The sequence below is a fragment of the Nerophis ophidion genome, linkage group LG16 (assembly GCF_033978795.1).
Source record: "Nerophis ophidion isolate RoL-2023_Sa linkage group LG16, RoL_Noph_v1.0, whole genome shotgun sequence".
Classification (NCBI taxonomy): Eukaryota; Metazoa; Chordata; class Actinopteri; order Syngnathiformes; family Syngnathidae; genus Nerophis; species Nerophis ophidion.
Genome location: NC_084626.1, coordinates 25,269,778 through 25,290,144, shown reverse-complemented (window position 1 = coordinate 25,290,144; position 20,367 = coordinate 25,269,778). Strand labels below are relative to the sequence as shown.

General features: G+C 38.4%; 1 protein-coding gene across 5 annotated transcripts in view; it reads right to left on the bottom strand.

Annotated features, from left to right (window-relative positions):
- pdzrn3b (PDZ domain containing RING finger 3b) overlaps nt 1-20,367 on the bottom strand; it is a 378,976-nt gene that overhangs the window by 297,199 nt on the left and 61,410 nt on the right. The window contains exon 5 of one of the 5 annotated variants that reach the window (XM_061874756.1): nt 16,253-16,360. The exons of the other annotated variants lie outside the window; for them this stretch is intronic. Within the exon in view, the coding sequence (XP_061730740.1) occupies nt 16,253-16,360 (108 nt within the window). The remainder of the gene's footprint in view (nt 1-16,252; nt 16,361-20,367) is intronic. 5 annotated transcript variants of the gene reach the window in all.

Sequence of the window (20,367 nt, the reverse complement as noted above, 5' to 3'; positions counted from 1 at the left end):
AAAAAAAAACCCACCTACAATCTGAAATAGATATATATATATATATATATACATATATATATATATATATAAATATACATATAGTGGTGGGGGTAAAATTGTGGAATTCTCTTTACAACGAGATAAAAAACTCTAAAAATATATTCCAATTGAAAAAAATATATACATTATTTTACTTATTTTTTTGTCTGGTTTTGTATTTGCTCTGTATCATTCCGTGAGGTGTATATTATTACTATTATTTTCTTGGTTTGCTTTCTACTTTTTTTAGGAACATTAAAACAAAACCTCACAATAATGTCGGATTGAATGCCAAAAACGTTATGACAGACCGCCTCAAAAAACGGAATGTATTTTTACATTTTTTTTTACTGAATGAGACACCCAGAATGTACATGAAAATAAGGAATGTGTGATGTACAATATTAACTATGAACGATAAAACACTGAATATTGACAACATATGAATGTCACACCCCCTTTCCATCGACTTATTTTACAATCAAGCGAAATGCAACAAAAACGCAAAAAACAGCAAAATAAGATACGTAACAAAAAAAAAAACCACCTACTATCTGAAATATATATATATACATATACATATATATATATATGTATATATAAAAATATACATATAGTGGTGGGGGTAAAATTGTGGAATTCTCTTTACAACGAGATAAAAAACTCTAAAAATATATTCCAATTGAAAAAAATATATACATTATTTTACTTATTTTTTTGTCTGGTTTTGTATTTGCTCTGTATCATTCCGTGAGGTGTATATTATTACTATTATTTTCTTGGTTTGCTTTCTACTTTTTTTAGGGACATTAAAACAAAACCTCACAATAATGTCGGATTGAATGCTAAAAACGTTATGACAGACCGCCTCAAAAAACGGAATGTATTTTTACATTTTTTTAACTGAATGAAACACCCAGAATGTACATGAAAACAAGGAATGTGTGATGTACAATATTAACTATGAACGATAAAACACTGAATATTGACAACATATGAATGTCACACCCCCTTTCCATCGACTTATTTTACAATCAAGCGAAATGCAACAAAAACGCAAAAAACAGCAAAATAAGATACGTAACAAAAAAAAACCCACCTACTATCTGAAATATATATATATACATATACATATATATATATATGTATATATAAAAATATACATATAGTGGTGGGGGTAAAATTGTGGAATTCTCTTTACAACGAGATAAAAAACTCTAAAAATATATTCCAATTGAAAAAAATATATACATTATTTTACTTATTTTTTTGTCTGGTTTTGTATTTGCTCTGTATCATTCCGTGAGGTGTATATTATTACTATTATTTTCTTGGTTTGCTTTCTACTTTTTTTAGGGACATTAAAACAAAACCTCACAATAATGTCGGATTGAATGCTAAAAACGTTATGACAGACCGCCTCAAAAAACGGAATGTATTTTTACATTTTTTTAACTGAATGAAACACCCAGAATGTACATGAAAACAAGGAATGTGTGATGTACAATATTAACTATGAACGATAAAACACTGAATATTGACAACATATGAATGTCACACCCCCTTTCCATCGACTTATTTTACAATCAAGCGAAATGCAACAAAAACGCAAAAAACAGCAAAATAAGATACGTAACAAAAAAAAACCCACCTACTATCTGAAATATATATATATACATATACATATATATATATATGTATATATAAAAATATACATATAGTGGTGGGGGTAAAATTGTGGAATTCTCTTTACAACGAGATAAAAAACTCTAAAAATATATTCCAATTGAAAAAAATATATACATTATTTTACTTATTTTTTTGTCTGGTTTTGTATTTGCTCTGTATCATTCCGTGAGGTGTATATTATTACTATTATTTTCTTGGTTTGCTTTCTACTTTTTTTAGGGACATTAAAACAAAACCTCACAATAATGTCGGATTGAATGCTAAAAACGTTATGACAGACCGCCTCAAAAAACGGAATGTATTTTTACATTTTTTTAACTGAATGAAACACCCAGAATGTACATGAAAACAAGGAATGTGTGATGTACAATATTAACTATGAACGATAAAACACTGAATATTGACAACATATGAATGTCACACCCCCTTTCCATCGACTTATTTTACAATCAAGCGAAATGCAACAAAAACGCAAAAAACAGCAAAATAAGATACGTAACAAAAAAAAAACCCACCTACTATCTGAAATATATATATATATATATATACATATATATATATATATATATATATATATATATATAAATATACATATAGTGGTGGGGGTAAAATTGTGGAATTCTCTTTACAACGAGATAAAAAACTCAAAAAATATATTCCAATTGAAAAAAATATATACATTATTTTACTTATTTTTTTGTCTGGTTTTGTATTTGCTATGTATCATTCCGTGAGGTGTATATTATTACTATTATTTTCTTGGTTTGCTTTCTACTTTTTTTAGGGACATTAAAACAAAACCTCACAATAATGTCGGATTGAATGCTAAAAACGTTATGACAGACCGCCTCAAAAAACTGAATGTATTTTTACATTTTTTTTTACTTAATGAGACACCCAGAATGTACATGAAAACAAGGAGTGTGTGATGTACAATATTAACTATGAACGATAAAACACTGAATATTGACAACATATGAATGTCACACCCCCTTTCCATCGACATATTTTACAATCAAGCGAAATGCAACAAAAACGCAAAAAACAGCAAAATAAGATACGTAACAAAAAAAACCCCCACCTACAATCTGAAATATATACATATATATACATATATATATATATATATATATATATATATATATATATATATATACATATAGTGGTGGGGGTAAAATTGTGGAATTCTCTTTACAACGAGATAAAAAACTCTAAAAATATATTCCAATTGAAAAAAATATATACATTATTTTACTTATTTTTTTGTCTGGTTTTGTATTTGCTCTGTATCATTCCGTGAGGTGTATATTATTACTATTATTTTCTTGGTTTGCTTTCTACTTTTTTTAGGGACATTAAAACAAAACCTCACAATAATGTCGGATTGAATGCTAAAAACGTTATGACAGACCGCCTCAAAAAACGGAATGTATTTTTACATTTTTTTAACTGAACGAGACACCCAGAATGTACATGAAAACAAGGAATGTGTGATGTACAATATTAACTATGAACGATAAAACACTGAATATTGACAACATATGAATGTCACACCCCCTTTCCATCGACTTATTTTACAATCAAGCGAAATGCAACAAAAACGCAAAAAACAGCAAAATAAGATACGTAACAAAAAAAACCACACCTACAATCTGAAATATATATATATATATATACATATATATATATATATATATATACATATAGTGGTGGGGGTAAAATTGTGGAATTCTCTTTACAACGAGATAAAAAACTCTAAAAATATATTCCAATTGAAAAAAATATATATTATTTTACTTATTTTTTTGTCTGGTTTTGTATTTGCTCTGTATCATTCCGTGAGGTGTATATTATTACTATTATTTTCTTGGTTTGCTTTATACTTTATGAAGTTTTGCACTTGTGTTTTTCTTTTGTTTTTTTGTTTTTGATTGTTTCATTACATTTGGGATACATGTGTCGGCTTAAATGATATTCATGAAGTAAGATAATGTACTATGTCAAAGGGGGCAGGAAATTGTAAGATTTTCTTCATCCTGCTCCTTCTCAGGAATTGTGTGAATTTAAATTGTATAATTGTGATATAATTATGTATCGTTCTAAATGCACATCAATGAATGAGATAAATAAAGATGAAATGAAATGAAATATATCTGATACATCACTAAGCTTTAGAACTTTGTTGTAAAAATCGCCTTCTGGAAGTACATAGCTCCACATAGTTTTGATGCCTTCAGTGACAATCTACAATGTAAATAGTCATGAAAATAAAGAAAACGCTTTGAATGAGAAGGTGGAAGTTCTGGCCTTCCAAATAATATACTGCTCACAGTATATTATTTGGAATATAAATTACAACAAAACCCTTTAAAAAAAGTTCACAGGTTACAAAAGCTCCTCCTGTGGCTGTTGACCTACATAGTATTGAATTTCAGATGTTATCCCGAACAATGTTGTTGCTTTGTGTAGTTTTATATTCTCTCCAATAATAATTTTCAATCTACTTGCTAATTTCCTTACGTTGCGCGAACAAAGTTTCAGTTAGACTTCTGTTCAAGTGTGCAAAGCACTTATTCTTCTTTAACATGCTCTCCCTTGCTCTTGCTGTGTGTGTCAAATGTTTGGTTCATTCTCAACCTCCAGTGACAATGACACTTTGGAGAAAAGTAGATAATTTGCCACCCAGGAGGCGAGGATTAGCAACTTTGAAAGGGGCTCCAGACAGTGTACTTAGCCGCGCTAACGAAAGTATATCAACAGTAAAAAGTGTTAGGTGAAAGACAAAAAAAAAAAGCTGTCATTACATGCTGAGAGATGGCTCATGCCAATCAAATTAATGACCTTCGGAATAAAACACAGTTATGCATTTACCAAAAAGGTTCACGTTAGACCAGGCAGTCTTGGATTTGCAAACACTTGAGAGCAGGCCTGGGTAATTATTTAGACTCGGGGGGCCAAATTTGGAGAAAACAATGTGTCTGGGACCGGTTTATCTATCTAGACCAGGGGTGCCCACACTTTTTCTGCAGGCGAGCTACTTTTCAATTGACCAACTCAAGGGGATCTACCTCATTTATATAAATCATTTATATTTATTTATTTATGAAAGAGACATTTTTGTAAACAAGTTAAATGTGTTTAATGATAATACAAGCATGTGTAACACATATAGATGTCTTTCTTTCACAAAGACAAGAATATAAGTTGGTGTATTACCTGATTCTGATGACTTGCATTGATTGGAATCAGACAGTAATGATGATAACGCCCACATTTTCAAATGGAGGAGAAAAAAAGTTGTCCTTTCTGTACAATACCACATGAAAGTGGTTGGTTTTTGGCATCTTATTCATCCAGCTTCCATACACTTTACAAGAAAAACATTGGCGGCAAATTCCGTAGCTTGCTTGATTGACATTCACGGCACCCGAGGGTCTTGTGAGATGACGCTGGCTGCTGCCAGTTCATTATTATGAAAAAATGACAGAGAGGAAGGCGAGAAACACTTTTTATTTCAACAGACTTTTGCGCCGTCCCTTCCGTCAAAACTCTAAAGGCCGACTGCACATTTCCTATCTTCACAATAAAAGCCCTGCTTCATGCTGCCTGCGCTAACTAAATACAGAGTCTCGGAAAACTGGCGTGCACAAGCGACCCCTCAGAAAGCTGGCGTGCACATCACTTGTGCACGCCAGCTTTCCGAGACTCTTATTTTGTTAGCGCAGGCAGCATGAAGCAGGGGTTTTATTGTGAAGATAGGAAATGTGCAGTCGGCCTTTAGAGTTTTGACGGAAGGGACGGCGCGAAAGTCTGTTGAAATAAAAAGTGTTTCTCGCCTTCCTCTCTGTCATTTTTTTCATAATAATGAACTGGCAGCAGCCAGCGTCATCTCACAAGACCTTCGGGTGCCGTGAATGTCAATCAAGCAAGCTACGGAATTTGCCGCCAATGTTTTTCTTGTAAAGTGTATGGAAGCTGGATGAATTAGATGCCAAAAACCAACCACTTTCATGTGGTATTGTACAGAAAGGACAACTTTTTTTCTCCTCCATTTGAAAATGTGGGCGTTATCATCATTACTGTCTGATTCCAATCAATGCAAGTCATCAGAATCAGGTAATACACCAACTTATATTCTTGTCTTGGTGAAAGAAAGACATCTATATGTGTTACACATGCTTGTATTATCATTAAACACATTTAACTTGTTTACTAAAATGTCTCTTTCATAAATAAATAAATATAAATGATATATATAAATGAGGTAGATCCCCTCGAGTTGGTCAATTGAAAAGTAGCTCGCCTGCAGAAAAAGTGTGGGCACCCCTGATCTAGACCAGGGGTCGGGAACCTTTTTGTCTGAGAGAGCCAAGAAGCCAAATATTTTAAAATGTGTTTCCGTAAGAGCCATATAATATTTTTTTTTAACACTGAACACAACTAAACGCGTGCTTTTTTAAGTAACATTTCTAGACTATAGTAGGTATTTTATTCTTTGTAATAACATTGTTTTTCTGAAGCTAACTGTAAGGGGGCGTGGCCTGCGGGCCTGCAGCGAAGCGGGGTGTTGCCAGGACCGGACTCGAAATTAGCGACAGGTGCGTACATGCCGCTCTGTTATAAGCAGCAGCCAGGAGGAGAGACGGGGTTGGGGCTGGAGCCAGAGTGCGAGCAAGAACAAAAGAGAAAAAGACAATTGCTGGAAAGCAACTGAGTGACTTATTGAAAAATAAAACAATATTGTAACCCTGAAACAGGCTCTCACGTCGGTGCCGAGTGGTGTGAAGAACCCCCAGGAGGGCAAGCCCCACACTAACCAATAATAAATAAATAACTTTTTACCATTAACGCAACTTCTTGAACAGGTGCGTTGAAAAACGGTTGGATGGATTAAAAATGCACGAGAATGTTTTATATTTTGAACGTTATTTTTAACACTGTGATTACAAGTGGAATTATTCATTACTTATCGTGTCAAGCAATGTCAGCTCAGATTTATCCGAGAGCCAGATGCAGTCATCAAAAGAGCCACATCTGGCTCTAGAGCCATAGGTTCCCTACCCCTGGACTAGACTTTGGACAAGAACAAAAAAGTTTGATCAAATTACGCCTGTACTGGCTCACCTGCACTGGCTTCCTGTGCACTTAAGATGTGACTTTAAGGTTTTACTACTTACGTATAAAATACTACACGGTCTAGCTCCATCCTATCTTGCCGATTGTATTGTACCATATGTCCCGGCATAGAACTCCGGCTTATTAGGGACTTCCAGAGCCCAAAAAAAGTCTGCGGGCTATAGAGCGTTTTCCGTTCGGGCTCCAGTACTCTGGAATGCCTTCCCGGTAACAGTTCGAGATGCCACCTCAGTAGAAGCATTTAAGTCTCACCTAAAAACTCATTTGTATACTCTAGCCTTTAAATAGACTCCCTTTTTAGACCAGTTGATCTGCCGCTTCTTTTCTTTTTCTCCCCTGTCCCCCCCTCCCTTGTGGAGGGGGTCCGGTCCGATGACCATCAATGGATGAAGTACTGGCTGTCCAGAATCGGGACCCAGGATGGACCGCACGCCTGTGTATCGGCTTGGGATGGTTTCCTGCTGGCTCCACTTTGGACGGGACTCTCGCTACTATATTGGATTCACTTTGGACTGGAATCTCACGGTTATGTTAGATCCACTATGGATTGGAATTTCACAATATCGTGTTAGACCCGCTCGACATCCATTGCTTTCGGTCCCCTAGGGGGGGGAGGGTTGCCCACATATGCGGGTCCCGTCCAAGGTTTCTCATAGTCATCATTGTCACTGTCACCGACGTCCCATTGGGTTGAGTTTTCTTTGCCCTTATGTGGGCTTTACCAAGGATGTCGTTGTGGTTTGTGAAGCCCTTTGAGACACTAGTGATTTAGGGCTATATAAATAAACTGATTGATTGATATATATATATATATATATATATATATATATATATATATATATATATATATATATATATATATATATATATATATATACATACATATATATGTATGTATATATATGTATGTATATATATATATATATATATATATATATGTATGTATATATATATATATCTCAATCAATCAGTTTATTTATATATATATATATATGTATGTACATATATATATACATACATATATACATATATACGTATGTATACATACATACATATATATATATATATATATATATATATATATATATATATATACATATACACATATATATATATATATATATATATATATATATATATATATATATATATATATATATATATATATATATATATATATATATAGACGGACGGCGTGGCGTAGTGAAAGGGTGGCCGTGCGCAACCCGAGGGTCCCCGGTTCAATCCCCACCTAGTACCAACCTCGTCACGTCCGTTGTGTCCTGAGCAAGACACTTCACCCATGCTCCTGATGGGTGCTGGTTAGCGCCTTGCATGGCAGCTCCCTCCATCAGTGTGTGAATGTGTGTGTGAATGGGTAAATGTGGAAGTAGTGTCAAAGCGCTTTGAGTACCTTGAAGGTAGAAAAGCGCTATACAAGTACAACCCATTTATATATATATTTATTTATTTTTTAAGCTGTGAAATATTCAGGACCATTAATACAAAACCTCACAATAATGTCTGATTGAATCCTAAAAACGTTATGACAGACAGCCTTAAAAACCAGAATGGAATTTGACATTTTTTTTACTGAATAACACACCCAGAATGTACATAAAAATAAAGAATGTGTGATTTACAATATTAACTATGAACAATAAAACACTGAATATTCACAACATATGAATGTCAAACCCCATATATTTTACAATCAAGTAAAAGGCAACAAAAATGCAACAAACACGGCGAAATATGTAACAAAAAAATCCCAACAATCTGATATATCTGATAAATCACCAAGCTTTAGAACTTTATTGTAAAAATCAGTACTTTTTTTCCTTCTTTGTCATGAAAAAGGGAGGTTTTTGTGGTTGGTGCACTAATTGTAAGTGTATATTGTGTTTTTTATGTTGATTTGATAAAAAAAAAAATTATCTGTGTTGGCCCTGCGATGAGTTGGCGACTTGTCCAAGGTGTACCCCGCCTTCCGCCCGATTGTAGCTGAGTTAGGCGCCAGCGCCCCCCGCGGCCCCAAAAAGGAATAAGCGGTAGAAAATGGATGGATTAAATTATTTATTTATTTTTTTAAAATAAAAAATTCTTCTGCAGCCCGGTCCGCGGCCCGGTGGTTGGGGACCACAGTTTTAACCTGTCCATTGTACAGCACTTTGGCTACCCCTGTGGTAAATTTTAAATGTTCTTTATAAATAAAGTTGATTTTATTTGATTAGTAAATGTGTCTAATTACATCTGAAACGCTCACACTGCCGCCGCCCGGATCCATCCATCCATCCATTTTCTACCGCTTATTCCCTTTTGGGGTCGCGGGGTGCGCTGGCGCCTATCTCAGCTACAATCGGGCGGAAGGCAGGGTACACCCTGGACAGATCCGTCGCTTTTTATTTTATTTAATTTTTTTTTTTTCTACTCCTTCACTCTAACTTTCCTCATCCACAAATCTTTCATCCTCGCTCAAATTAATGGGGAAATTGTCGCTTTCTCGGTCCGAATTGCTCTTACCGCTGGTGGCTCACATTATAAACAATGTGAGGATGTGAGTACGCGCACATACAGGCGAGGCTTTTTTATTACCGAACAAAAGTTGCGAACTTTATCGTCGATGTTCTCTACTAAATCATTTCAGCAGAAATATGGCAATACGGCGAAATGATCAAGTATGACACATAGAATGGACCTGCTATCCCCGCTTAAATAAGAACATCTCATTTCAGTAGGCCTTTAATGCATTATTTTGCATAGGTCTGCTTTAGAGGATCTCTAGCAAAAGCCAACAAGGTTTTGTTTTTGATGGAGAAGAGGTCCCACGGAACAAGGGTGCATTCATAGCAGCCTGAGCTGGAGGAGTGCCATCTGCTATCACACCGCCTTGCTAAGAGCCTGTTGTAAAGGAACGAGCCGTGGCTCATCATGTACATGTTACATCCATATAGACTTACTGGAACTAGCACTTCCACTACGGCGCGGTCACGTTTCACCTCCTTGGGTGAACATGCTACAACATTGACTACTTTATGATGTTTATCTTCACATTTGCCACCCAGGCGGTGTTGAGTTACGCCTTTGCGAGTTGGTCTCACAGGGGCCAATTTCATGTGTACTGTACGTTTATTATTGTGGTTACAGCTCGAGACACTGCATCATATTAAAAAAAAGGGTTCGGGTCTGTGGGACCCGTTTTCATTTTTTTATTAAAAGAAAAATGATACAAATAATTTTCCAAACTGAGACTCACTGACTTTGGCTCATTTTCTGTGAAGAACATATATCAGAGTACATATCTAATGACGTGGACCCCGACTTAAACAAGTTGAAAAACTTATTGGGGTGTTACCATTTAGTGGTCAATAGTACGGAATATGTACTGAACTATGCAATCTACTAATAAAAGTATCAATCAATCAATGACCAAACACCATACACCACCTCTACACATTTCTATTACATATAAGATGTCCGGGTCCACTGGACCCGGGGCTAAAAGAAGTGTGGAAATTGATGTTCTGTGTACCCCCCCCCCCCCCCCACACACACACACACACACACACACACACACACAGACTATCGGTACACAGAACATCAGAAGGTCAATTGTGCGAGAAAATGAGAGCAGACAGTGTTGATAAACAATGTTGCAAACTTGTGTGGAAACACAAAAAAAGAAGCCCTGCGGGATGCAGAAACCGGCAGAGAAATTTTCCGCGCAACGTTCATTGTCACGTGTACTGTACGTTTATTATTGTGGTTACAGCTCGAGACACTGCATCATATTAAAAAAAGGGTTCGGGTCTGTGGGACCCGTTTTCATTTTTTTATTAAAAGAAAAATGATACAGCCAACAGCTTTGTTTTATTAGTCAACGTTGCAACTTTTACCATGAATTGATTAACGTGGACCCTTATTTAAACAAGTTGAAAAACTTATTCGGGTGTTACCATTTAGTGGTTAATTGTATGGAATATGTGAAGTGAAGTGAATTATATTTATATAGCGTTTTTCTCTAGTGACTCAAAGCACTTTACATAGTGAAACCCAATATCTAAGTTACATTTAAACCAGTGTGGGTGGCACTGGTTTAAATGTAAAGTGTCTTGCCCAAGGACACAACGGCAGTGACCAGGATGGCGGAAGCGGGAATCGAACCTGCAACCCTCAAGTTGCTGGCACGGCCACTCTACCAAGCGAGCTATACCGCCCCCACTGTACTAATAAAAGTATCAATCAATCAATCAATTCTAAATTACATTTAGCCTTTAAACGTTTTTATTTCACTTTTGTTTATGGTTTTGTTTTAATAGTATTTTTGGAATGTGCTGTGGTGCCTTTAAAACATTAGCTGTGGGTCGCAAATGGCCTCCGAGGCACAGTTTTGACACCCATGCTATACATAATAAAAAATAAAATCTAATAAATCTATGGGTAAAAAGCAGAGCCTGTTTTGAATAGAGAAATGTAATTCTTTAAAAAAGAGTAATGTTTAAAAAGGTGCAATGTTTGAAAATCATTGTTTAAAAGTGTATGTTTTTTGGAAAATTGGCATTCCAGACCGGACCTGAATGAGTGAACATCGTGTCCGTGTTCCTGTTCAATATCCCCCCCTCTACAGGGGTGTAACATCAACATCTCCAACAGAATTAAATAAAGTCCGTAGTAACCACATAGCGAAAGAAGAAAACTATTTGATTTCCTTTTATGCAGCTCATTTTTATTTGACACTTAAAATGTCTCTGACAATCTTGCACTTTCTGTTTTGAAATGACATGAACGTTTGTGCCACTGCTTAATAACTGTTTAATAAATACAAATTTGGTAAATTGACTTGGTTGTGATTTCCTTCTCTGCATGCAAGTTAAAAATTTGCATATATTAATGCAGTATGAAGAATAATGTTTTAATGTGGACACATAGAATCATCATACTGCTGTGGTTGTATGTGTCAGGCTTTCCCCTGACAGTTTGTCAATGTTTTAGTTTTTTCCTCTGCATTTGTCTTTCCTCTGTGTTTAGTATCTCCTGTCTTTAGTTCCTGTCTAGTGCTCTTATTTTGTCAGCTTCCTGTCTTGTTCCCTGAGTGCTGTGTTCCTCCTCAGCTGCGGCTGATTGGCACCTGGCCACACCTGTTGCCAATCAGCCTGCTCCTATTTGTACCTGCTTTGTCTTGTGTCAGTTGCTGGATCATTGTATTGTCTTGTCTTGTCGATGTCACGTCCAGGCGCTCTTGTGATGTGTTATCGCTCCTGTCGTGTCGCACCTTGTCTTTGCAGCGTAGCGGTAAGCTATATTCAGTTGATGTTTGTAGCTTACTGTTTTTTTGTTCCCTGCTTCCGTTTTAATTTTTATTATACAAGTACGACTTCGCTACCCGCTAGCTTCCACGCTAAGCTCCTGTTCGTTATTTTCTAGCTCCCAGGCTAGCTCCTTTTGTTTGATTATCCGCCTCGTGCGCGCTTTGTGTTTGTACCCTTTTGGTTTTGTTTTTGTCTTAGCATTTAATTAGATCATGTTTTCACATTCCATGCCTGCCTCCATCTCTGCATCTTGGGGTTCAACACCAAATAACTCTGACAGTATGCATCAAATGTTCATTCAAGGCTAAGGAAAAATAGATATATATATCGTGTATCGCGATATGGCCTAAAAATATCGAGATATTAGAAAAAGGCCGTATCGCCCAGCCCTAAGAGGAAGGTTACATTGGAAATAAAAATGTTTGTATTTAATGTATTTTTCCCCTGGTTCTTGCTTTTGATAGGTCATAAAACTGATAAAAAATATTGATATTGACAAATATAAAACACTTTTATTGTGATACAGTTTTCCGCCATGTCGCCTAGCCCTACCCTGGGCTGCAGTAAAATCCAAAAAACAATTTTGAGGCGCCAACTGGAGCTCAGTAAAACCCATAAATACCGTACTTCCTTGAATTGCCGCAGGGCCTGCCTTGAATTACTGCCGGGTCAAACTCGCTTCGCAAAATAATTAGCGCATGCTTAGTATTACCGTCTGGTCAAACTTGTGACGTAACCAGTGACACTTCCCCTGTCATCATTTTTCAAAATGGAGGAGGCTGATATCAATACCGGTAATTTGAAATCGCACAAAGGGAGGAAGTTTAAGAACTATTCAGTAGGATTTAAGGTCCAAGCTTACATCAACACTCCAATTTTTACTGCATGCCTCTGGTAAGTGCCGGAGTGAGACGAGGTTTTAAAATAATTAGCGCATGCTTACTTTTTACCGCATGCCTTTGGTAAGCGCAGGAGTGAGAAGAGGATTTAATGAATTAGCGCCCCGGCGGCAATTCAAGGAGATATGGTACCAGGGGCGTCGCCAGACATATTTCACTGGGGCACGTGCCCCACTGTTTATCTGCAGTGCCCAGTAGAAAATTTCACCAATAAAAAAAATGCTTCAGAGTTTTAAGTCTACATAACATAGACAACAGCACACATACTACTTAGTATGGTAATTGATTTCTACTGTATTCACTCCACGTAACAATGACACATGGCTAATTAATATGGTAATTTATCCACGTGTGGATCGAGAGAGAGAGGGATGAGAATCACTGCGTTGAGGTAGGTTAACGTTAGCCAACAACAATTTGTTAATTACATTATTTTGATTTTGATTTGACTCAAGCTGTAACTCCTAGATTGATTTAAAAAAGTTATTTGCCCGCAGCAGGGAAGAAGAAGCGAGAAAAGAGAGATGTAAGTGAAGTCCTCGCTAGCTAGGCAACATCATTGTCTTAAGTTGATGCTAAGTTAGCTAACGTTCTTCCTTGTATCAAGACAAGCATATTCATTTGCTGTACGAGCTGTCGGGGGAATTTCCAATGAACATGAAACATAATGTTGGTTATTGTCTGCTGCTTCTGCATCAATGATGATTTGGAGTCAGCATGTGTGAGTTTGGTTTATCTTCAGGAAGAAAAACATTTTTCCATATCATCAAGTCGTGAGTCAAATTTTTAAATCATTCAAGTTTATTTCACAGAAAAATAGCACAGTAGACTTGTCTTGTTAATCGGTGCGACTTTGACTAAAATAATCTTGTTTTGTCACCAGAAAAATGGCTACAGCTAAAACATCTGGTTTTGTTTCCAGAAAAAATTGTAACATTTCAGTATTTGTTTTCAGAAAGATGGCTGAAAATATCAGGTATTGTTGCCCCCATTTAGATTAAAAAAAAATATATTTCCATGTCTGTCCTGAGTCCTCCTCCAACTTGTTAGTCGGTTTGCTTTTTGCTAAAATACTCACTAATAGTCACTAGAAAAATGGCTAAAAATATCTGGTTTTGTTGCCACAATTAGATTTTTTTCTCCCTAAACTTTTTTTTTTCATGCACACATGTGACTGCGACTCACTGAAAATGACACACAATCCACTTTTATGTCACGACCCAGCAGTTGGGAACCACTGGTCAACTGTATAACAGTTACTGTAATATTTCCATGTATGTCCAGAGTGATTGACCACTTTGCAAAAATGAAAAGGAGACGTTACAGTTTACTTCTCAGAAAATGATTCCCTGAACCGACACACAACAGTTGTTCATTTATTCTACTACTGTGGCTTTATTGTTTTGTGTATATTTTATAGTTTTGTGTATCTGAAATAGGAGTAGCCACATTGCCATAAATGGAAATTAAATAATATAAAAGAACCCAGAGATGTAGGGGTGCTTTATTTTTTGTTTTACTTTTGTAGATGTTAAATTTGCAGATGATTACTGCAATAAATATTTCAAAAATATTCATTGCACTTCCTTTTTGCTTTTACCAGTAGCAGTTTAGAAGTCTGGAGTAAAAAAGTGCACAAGTAGGTCAAATGCATTAGTTAATTTACTCTAGCCTTTAAATAGACTCCCTTTTTAGACCAGTTGATCTGCCGTTTCTTTTCTTTTTCTTCTATGTCCCACTCTCCCTTGTGGAGGGGGTCCGGTCCGATCCGGTGGCCATGTACTGCTTGCCTGTGTATCGGCTGGGGACATCTCTGCGATGCTGATCCGCCTCCGCTTGGGATGGTTTCCTGCTGGCTCCGCTGTGAACGGGACTCTCGCTGCTGTGTTGGATCCGCTTTGGACTGGACTCTCGCGACTGTGTTGGATCCATTGTGGATTGAACTTTCACAGTATCATGTTAGACCCGCTCGACATCCATTGCTTTCCTCCTCTCCAAGGTTCTCATAGTCATCATTGTCACCGACGTCCCACTGGGTGTGAGTTTTCCTTGCCCTTATGTGGGCCTACCGAGGATGTCGTGGTGGTTTGTGCAGCCCTTTGAGACACTAGTGATTTAGGGCTATATAAGTAAACATTGATTGATTGATTGATTGATTATTCTACTACCGTGGCTTTATTGTTTTGTGTATATTTTATAGTTTTGTGTATCTGAAATAGGATTAGCCACATGGCCATAAATGGAAATTAAATAATATAAAAGAACCCAGAGATGTAGCGGTGCTTTATTTTTTGTTTTACTTTTGTAGATGTTAAATTTGCAGATGATTACTGCAATAAATATTTCAAAAATATTCATTGCACTTCCTTTTTGCTTTTACCAGTAGCAGTTTAGAAGTCTGGAGTAAAAAAGTGCACAAGTAGGTCAAATGCATTAGTTAATTTACTCTAGCCTTTAAATAGACTCCCTTTTTAGATCAGTTGATCTGCCGTTTCTTTTCTTTTTCTCCTATGTCCCACTCTCCCTTGTGGAGGGGGTCCGGTCCGATCCGGTGGCCATGTACTGCTTGCCTGTGTATCGGCTGGGGACATCTCTGCGATGCTGATCCGCCTCCGCTTGGGATGGTTTCCTGCTGGCTCCGCTGTGAACGGGACTCTCGCTGCTGTGTTGGATCCGCTTTGGACTGGACTCTCGCGACTGTGTTGGATCCATTGTGGATTGAACTTTCACAGTATCATGTTAGACCCGCTCGACATCCATTGCTTTCCTCCTCTCCAAGGTTCTCATAGTCATCATTGTCACCGATGTCCCACTGGGTGTGAGTTTTCCTTGCCCTTATGTGGGCCTACCGAGGATGTCGTGGTGGTTTGTGCAGCCCTTTGAGACACTAGTGATTTAGGGCTATATAAGTAAACATTGATTGATTGATTGAATTTCAGGTGGTTAATCAAAGATCCATACAACATCATCTGATATGATTTCATAGTTTAAAGCACTATTTATGTATTTTTTATGATAAATAAGTGCTAAAAATGTTTTTACTTGCGCGCTTTGCACGCTCACATGAATTATTTGTGCCCCAGGTGTGCCCCAGTACAGTATTAGGTCTAGTGACGCCCCTGTACGGTACTCCGTGATTATTGATAAACATGGTGCATTGTCCCACTTCTCATTTGTCCTGTTCCGTCTTGAACATACCTCTACAATCCGGTCGTGGAGTTGCAGTCCGTCTGCGTTGTCGGCGGGTCCGTCCTTCGTGATTTTTGACACAAAGATCCCCTCCTTCAAAGTGCTGTCGTTGTCCTCCTGTCGAGGAAATTGTAGTTATCAAATACGGTATTAGCTTTCACTGTTATGCTGATGACACCCAACTCTACATGCCCCTAAAGCTGACCAACACGCCGGACTGTAGTCAGTTGGAAGCGTGTCTTAATGAAATTAAACAATGGATGTCCGCTAACTTTTTGCAACTTAATGCCAAAAAAACGGAAATGCTGATTATCGGTCCTGCTAGACACCGACCTCTATTTAATAATACAACTTTAACATTTGACAACCAAATAATAAAACAAGGCGACACGGTAAAGAATCTGGGTGTTATCTTCGACCCAACTCTCTCCTTTGAGTCACACATTAAAAGCGTTACTAAAACGGCCTTCTTTCATCTCCGTAATATCGCTAAAATTCGCTCCATTTTGTCCACCAAAGACGCCGAGATCATTATCCATGCGTTTGTTACGTCTCGTCTCGATTACTGTAACGTATTATTTTCGGGTCTCCCCATGTCTAGCATTAAAAGATTACAGTTGGTACAAAATGCGGCTGCTAGACTTTTGACAAGAACAAGAAAGTTTGATCATATTACGCCTGTACTGGCTCACCTGCACTGGCTTCCTGTGCACTTAAGATGTGACTTTAAGGTTTTACTACTTACGTATAAAATACTACACGGTCTAGCTCCAGCCTATCTTGCCGATTGTATTGTACCGTATGTCCCAGCAAGAAATCTGCGTTCAAAAGACTCCGGCTTATTAGTGATTCCTAGAGCTCAAAAAAAGTCTGCGGGCTATAGAGCGTTTTCCGTTCGGGCTCCAGTACTCTGGAATGCCCTCCCGGTAACAGTTCGAGATGCTACCTCAGTAGAAGCATTTAAGTCTCATCTTAAAACTCATCTGTATACTCTAGCCTTTAAATAGACCTCCTTTTTAGACCAGTTGATCTGCCGCTTCTTTTCTTTCTCCTATGTCCCCCCCTCCCTTGTGGAGGGGGTCCGGTCCGATGACCATGGATGAAGTACTGACTGTCCAGAGTCGAGACCCAGGATGGACCGCTCGTCGGGACCCAGGATGGACCGCTCGCCTGTATCGGTTGGGGACATCTCTACGCAGCTGATCCGCTTGAGATGGTTTCCTGTGGACGGGACTCTCACTGCTGTCTTGGAGCCACTATGGATTGAACTTTCACAGTATCATGTTAGACCCGCTCGACATCCATTGCTTTCGGTCCCCTAGAGGGGGGGGGTTGCCCACATCTGAGGTCCTCTCCAAGGTTTCTCATAGTCAGCATTGTCACTGGCGTCCCACTGGATGTGAATTCTCCCTGCCCACTGGGTGTGAGTTTTCCTTGCCCTTTTGTGGGTTCTTCCGAGGATGTTGTAGTCGTAATGATCTGTGCAGTCCTTTGAGACATTTGTGATTTGGGGCTATATAAATAAACATTGATTGATTGATTGATTGATTATCAACACAATAGCGAAGTTGGGAAAAGTAGAACTAATCTACTGCTGGCATCTTTTAAAAGACGAGAGTTGGGTGTCGGGAAGGTGCAATTAAACTACACACACATTTAAAATGGGCCCACATTAAACGCTCATTTTGTAAGACGTGCTCGTTACGAATTAAAAGAAAGGAACTATATTCAATGTAAAAGCCTGTAATTATCCGGACAGCTACGGTTCTGAAACAACACTTGAGTGTTTTGCTCCACAACCATGGTGATAGTACATGAGAAAAGTCGTAAGCAATCTAAGAGATGCAATAAAAAAAAAACATAACTGTGTGGCTGAATGGCCGGTAAATTAAATTAAAGGCCTACTTACACCCACTACTAGCGACCACGCAGTCTGATAGTTTATATATCAATGATGAAATATTAACATTGCAACACATGCCAATACGGCCTTTTTAGTTTACTTAATTGCAATTTAAAATTTCCCGCGAAGTGTCATTTGAAAACGTCGCGGAATGATGACGTTATTGGTTGGAGTGGACATTTTATCCCAGCACCACTCACGGCTAAAAGTCGTCTGCTTTAATCGCATAATTACACGGTATTTTGGACTTCTGTGTTGCTGAATCTTTTGCAATTTGTTCAATTAATAATGGAGACGTCAAAGAAGAATGCTGTTGGTGGAAAGCGGTGGATTGCAGCTGCCTTTAGTAACCAAAACACAGCCGGTGTTTCTTTTGTGAAGCTTTAATATGGAACAGAGCGGTCAGGCCAACATGTTTCTCTACCACATGTCAACCAGCAAGTTTTTGGATGAGAAAATTGTGGTAATAAGTCGGCTCTTACCGGAGACATGAGCGGAGCTCGTGACCAACTGCAGCAGCTGTCAAAGAGGCAGCTGCGACGTTCTAGGCTCCTCCAGGGCTTCCCTCAGAGACACTGGCGAAATAAGTTCTGTCAAGCGAAATAAGTGCTCGCTGCGAAACAAGTGCCCAAGCGTGTCGGGGCATAGGCTTGCCAAATAATGCCCTCCCGGTAACAGTTCGAGATGCCACCTCAGTAGAAGCATTTAAGTCTGACCTTGAAACTCATTTGTATACTGTAGTCTTTAAATAAACTCCCTTTTTAGACCAGTTGATCTGCCGTTTCTTTTCTTTTTCTCCTATGTCCCACTCTCCCTTGTGGAGGGGGTCCGGTCCGATCCGGTGGCCATGGATGACGTACTGGCTGTCCAGAGTCGGGACCCAGGATGGACCGCTTGCCTGTGTATCGGCTGGGGACATCCCTGCGCTGCTGATCTGCCTACGCTTGGGATGGTTTCCTGCTGGCTCCGCTGTGAACGGGACTCTCGCTGCTGTGTTGGATCCGCTTTGGACTGGACTCTCGTGGCTGAGTTGGATCCACTATGGATTGAACTTTCACAGTATCATGTTAGACCCGCTCGACATCCATTGCTTTCGTCCTCTCCAAAGTTCTCATAGTCATCATTGTCGCGGACGTCCCACTGGGTGTGAGTTTTCCTTGCCCTTATGTGGGCCTACCGAGGATGTCGTAGTGGTTTGTGTTGTGGTTTGTGCAGCCCTTTGAGACACTAGTGATTTAGGGCTATATAAGTAAATATTGATTGATAATTGCCCCTGTGGCCTCAGTGAGAGTGCATACGAGGAAAAAAACGTATCATACCAAAGTTACGGTGATATATATTGTCTTAGGCTATTAAATATGGAGAAACCCTAACCCTAACCAGGGTCTCGCTAAATCACTACTAGGATGGTCTCTCTCTCGCTACACACACGTTGGTTCGTCAATGACGCCGCCCTGACAAAAAACTGCCCGGGGCACTGGACTTTCGCTGCGCACTCTTTTCGCTTGACAGTCACCACACCCCTCCGACTTTCAGGTATGACTTTATAATCTCACTAAAACACTAGTAAAACAATTAGCAGATAAGGGATTTTCCAGAATTATCCTAGTAAATGTGTCTAATAACATCTGAATCACTCCCACTACCGTCGTCTTTTTTTTTCTTTTTTGTAGTGCTTCACTCTAACTTTCCTCATCCACAAATCTTTCATCCTCGCTCAAACTAATGGGGAAATCGTCGCTTTCTCTGTTTGAATCGCTCTTGCTGCTGGTGGCCATGATTATAAACAATGTGAAGATGTGAGGAGCTCTACAACCCGTGACATCACGCGCACATCGTCTGCTACTTCCGGTAGAGGCAAGGCTTTTTTATTAGAGACCAAAAGTTGCAAACTTTATCATCGATGTTCTCTACTAAAACCTTTCAGCAAAAAAATGGCAATATCGCGAAATGAACAAGTATGACACGTATAAAGGACCTGCTATCGACGTTAAAATAAGAAAATCTCATTTCAGTAGGCCTTTAAGTATTCTTTCAAACTTGATAAAACTGACCTTTACCTAAAGCCTTGACTCTGTGACCCGAAGGCAAGTACGCGTCAAACCCTGCGGTCCTGGCCCCATTAAGACCGACTTTAAAGAACTTAAAAGGTGCTTTCCTTTAGCGTTAACTTTCAAACCGCAGCGAGCATGCAGGCTGAGCTCTGCATCAAAAGTGCATT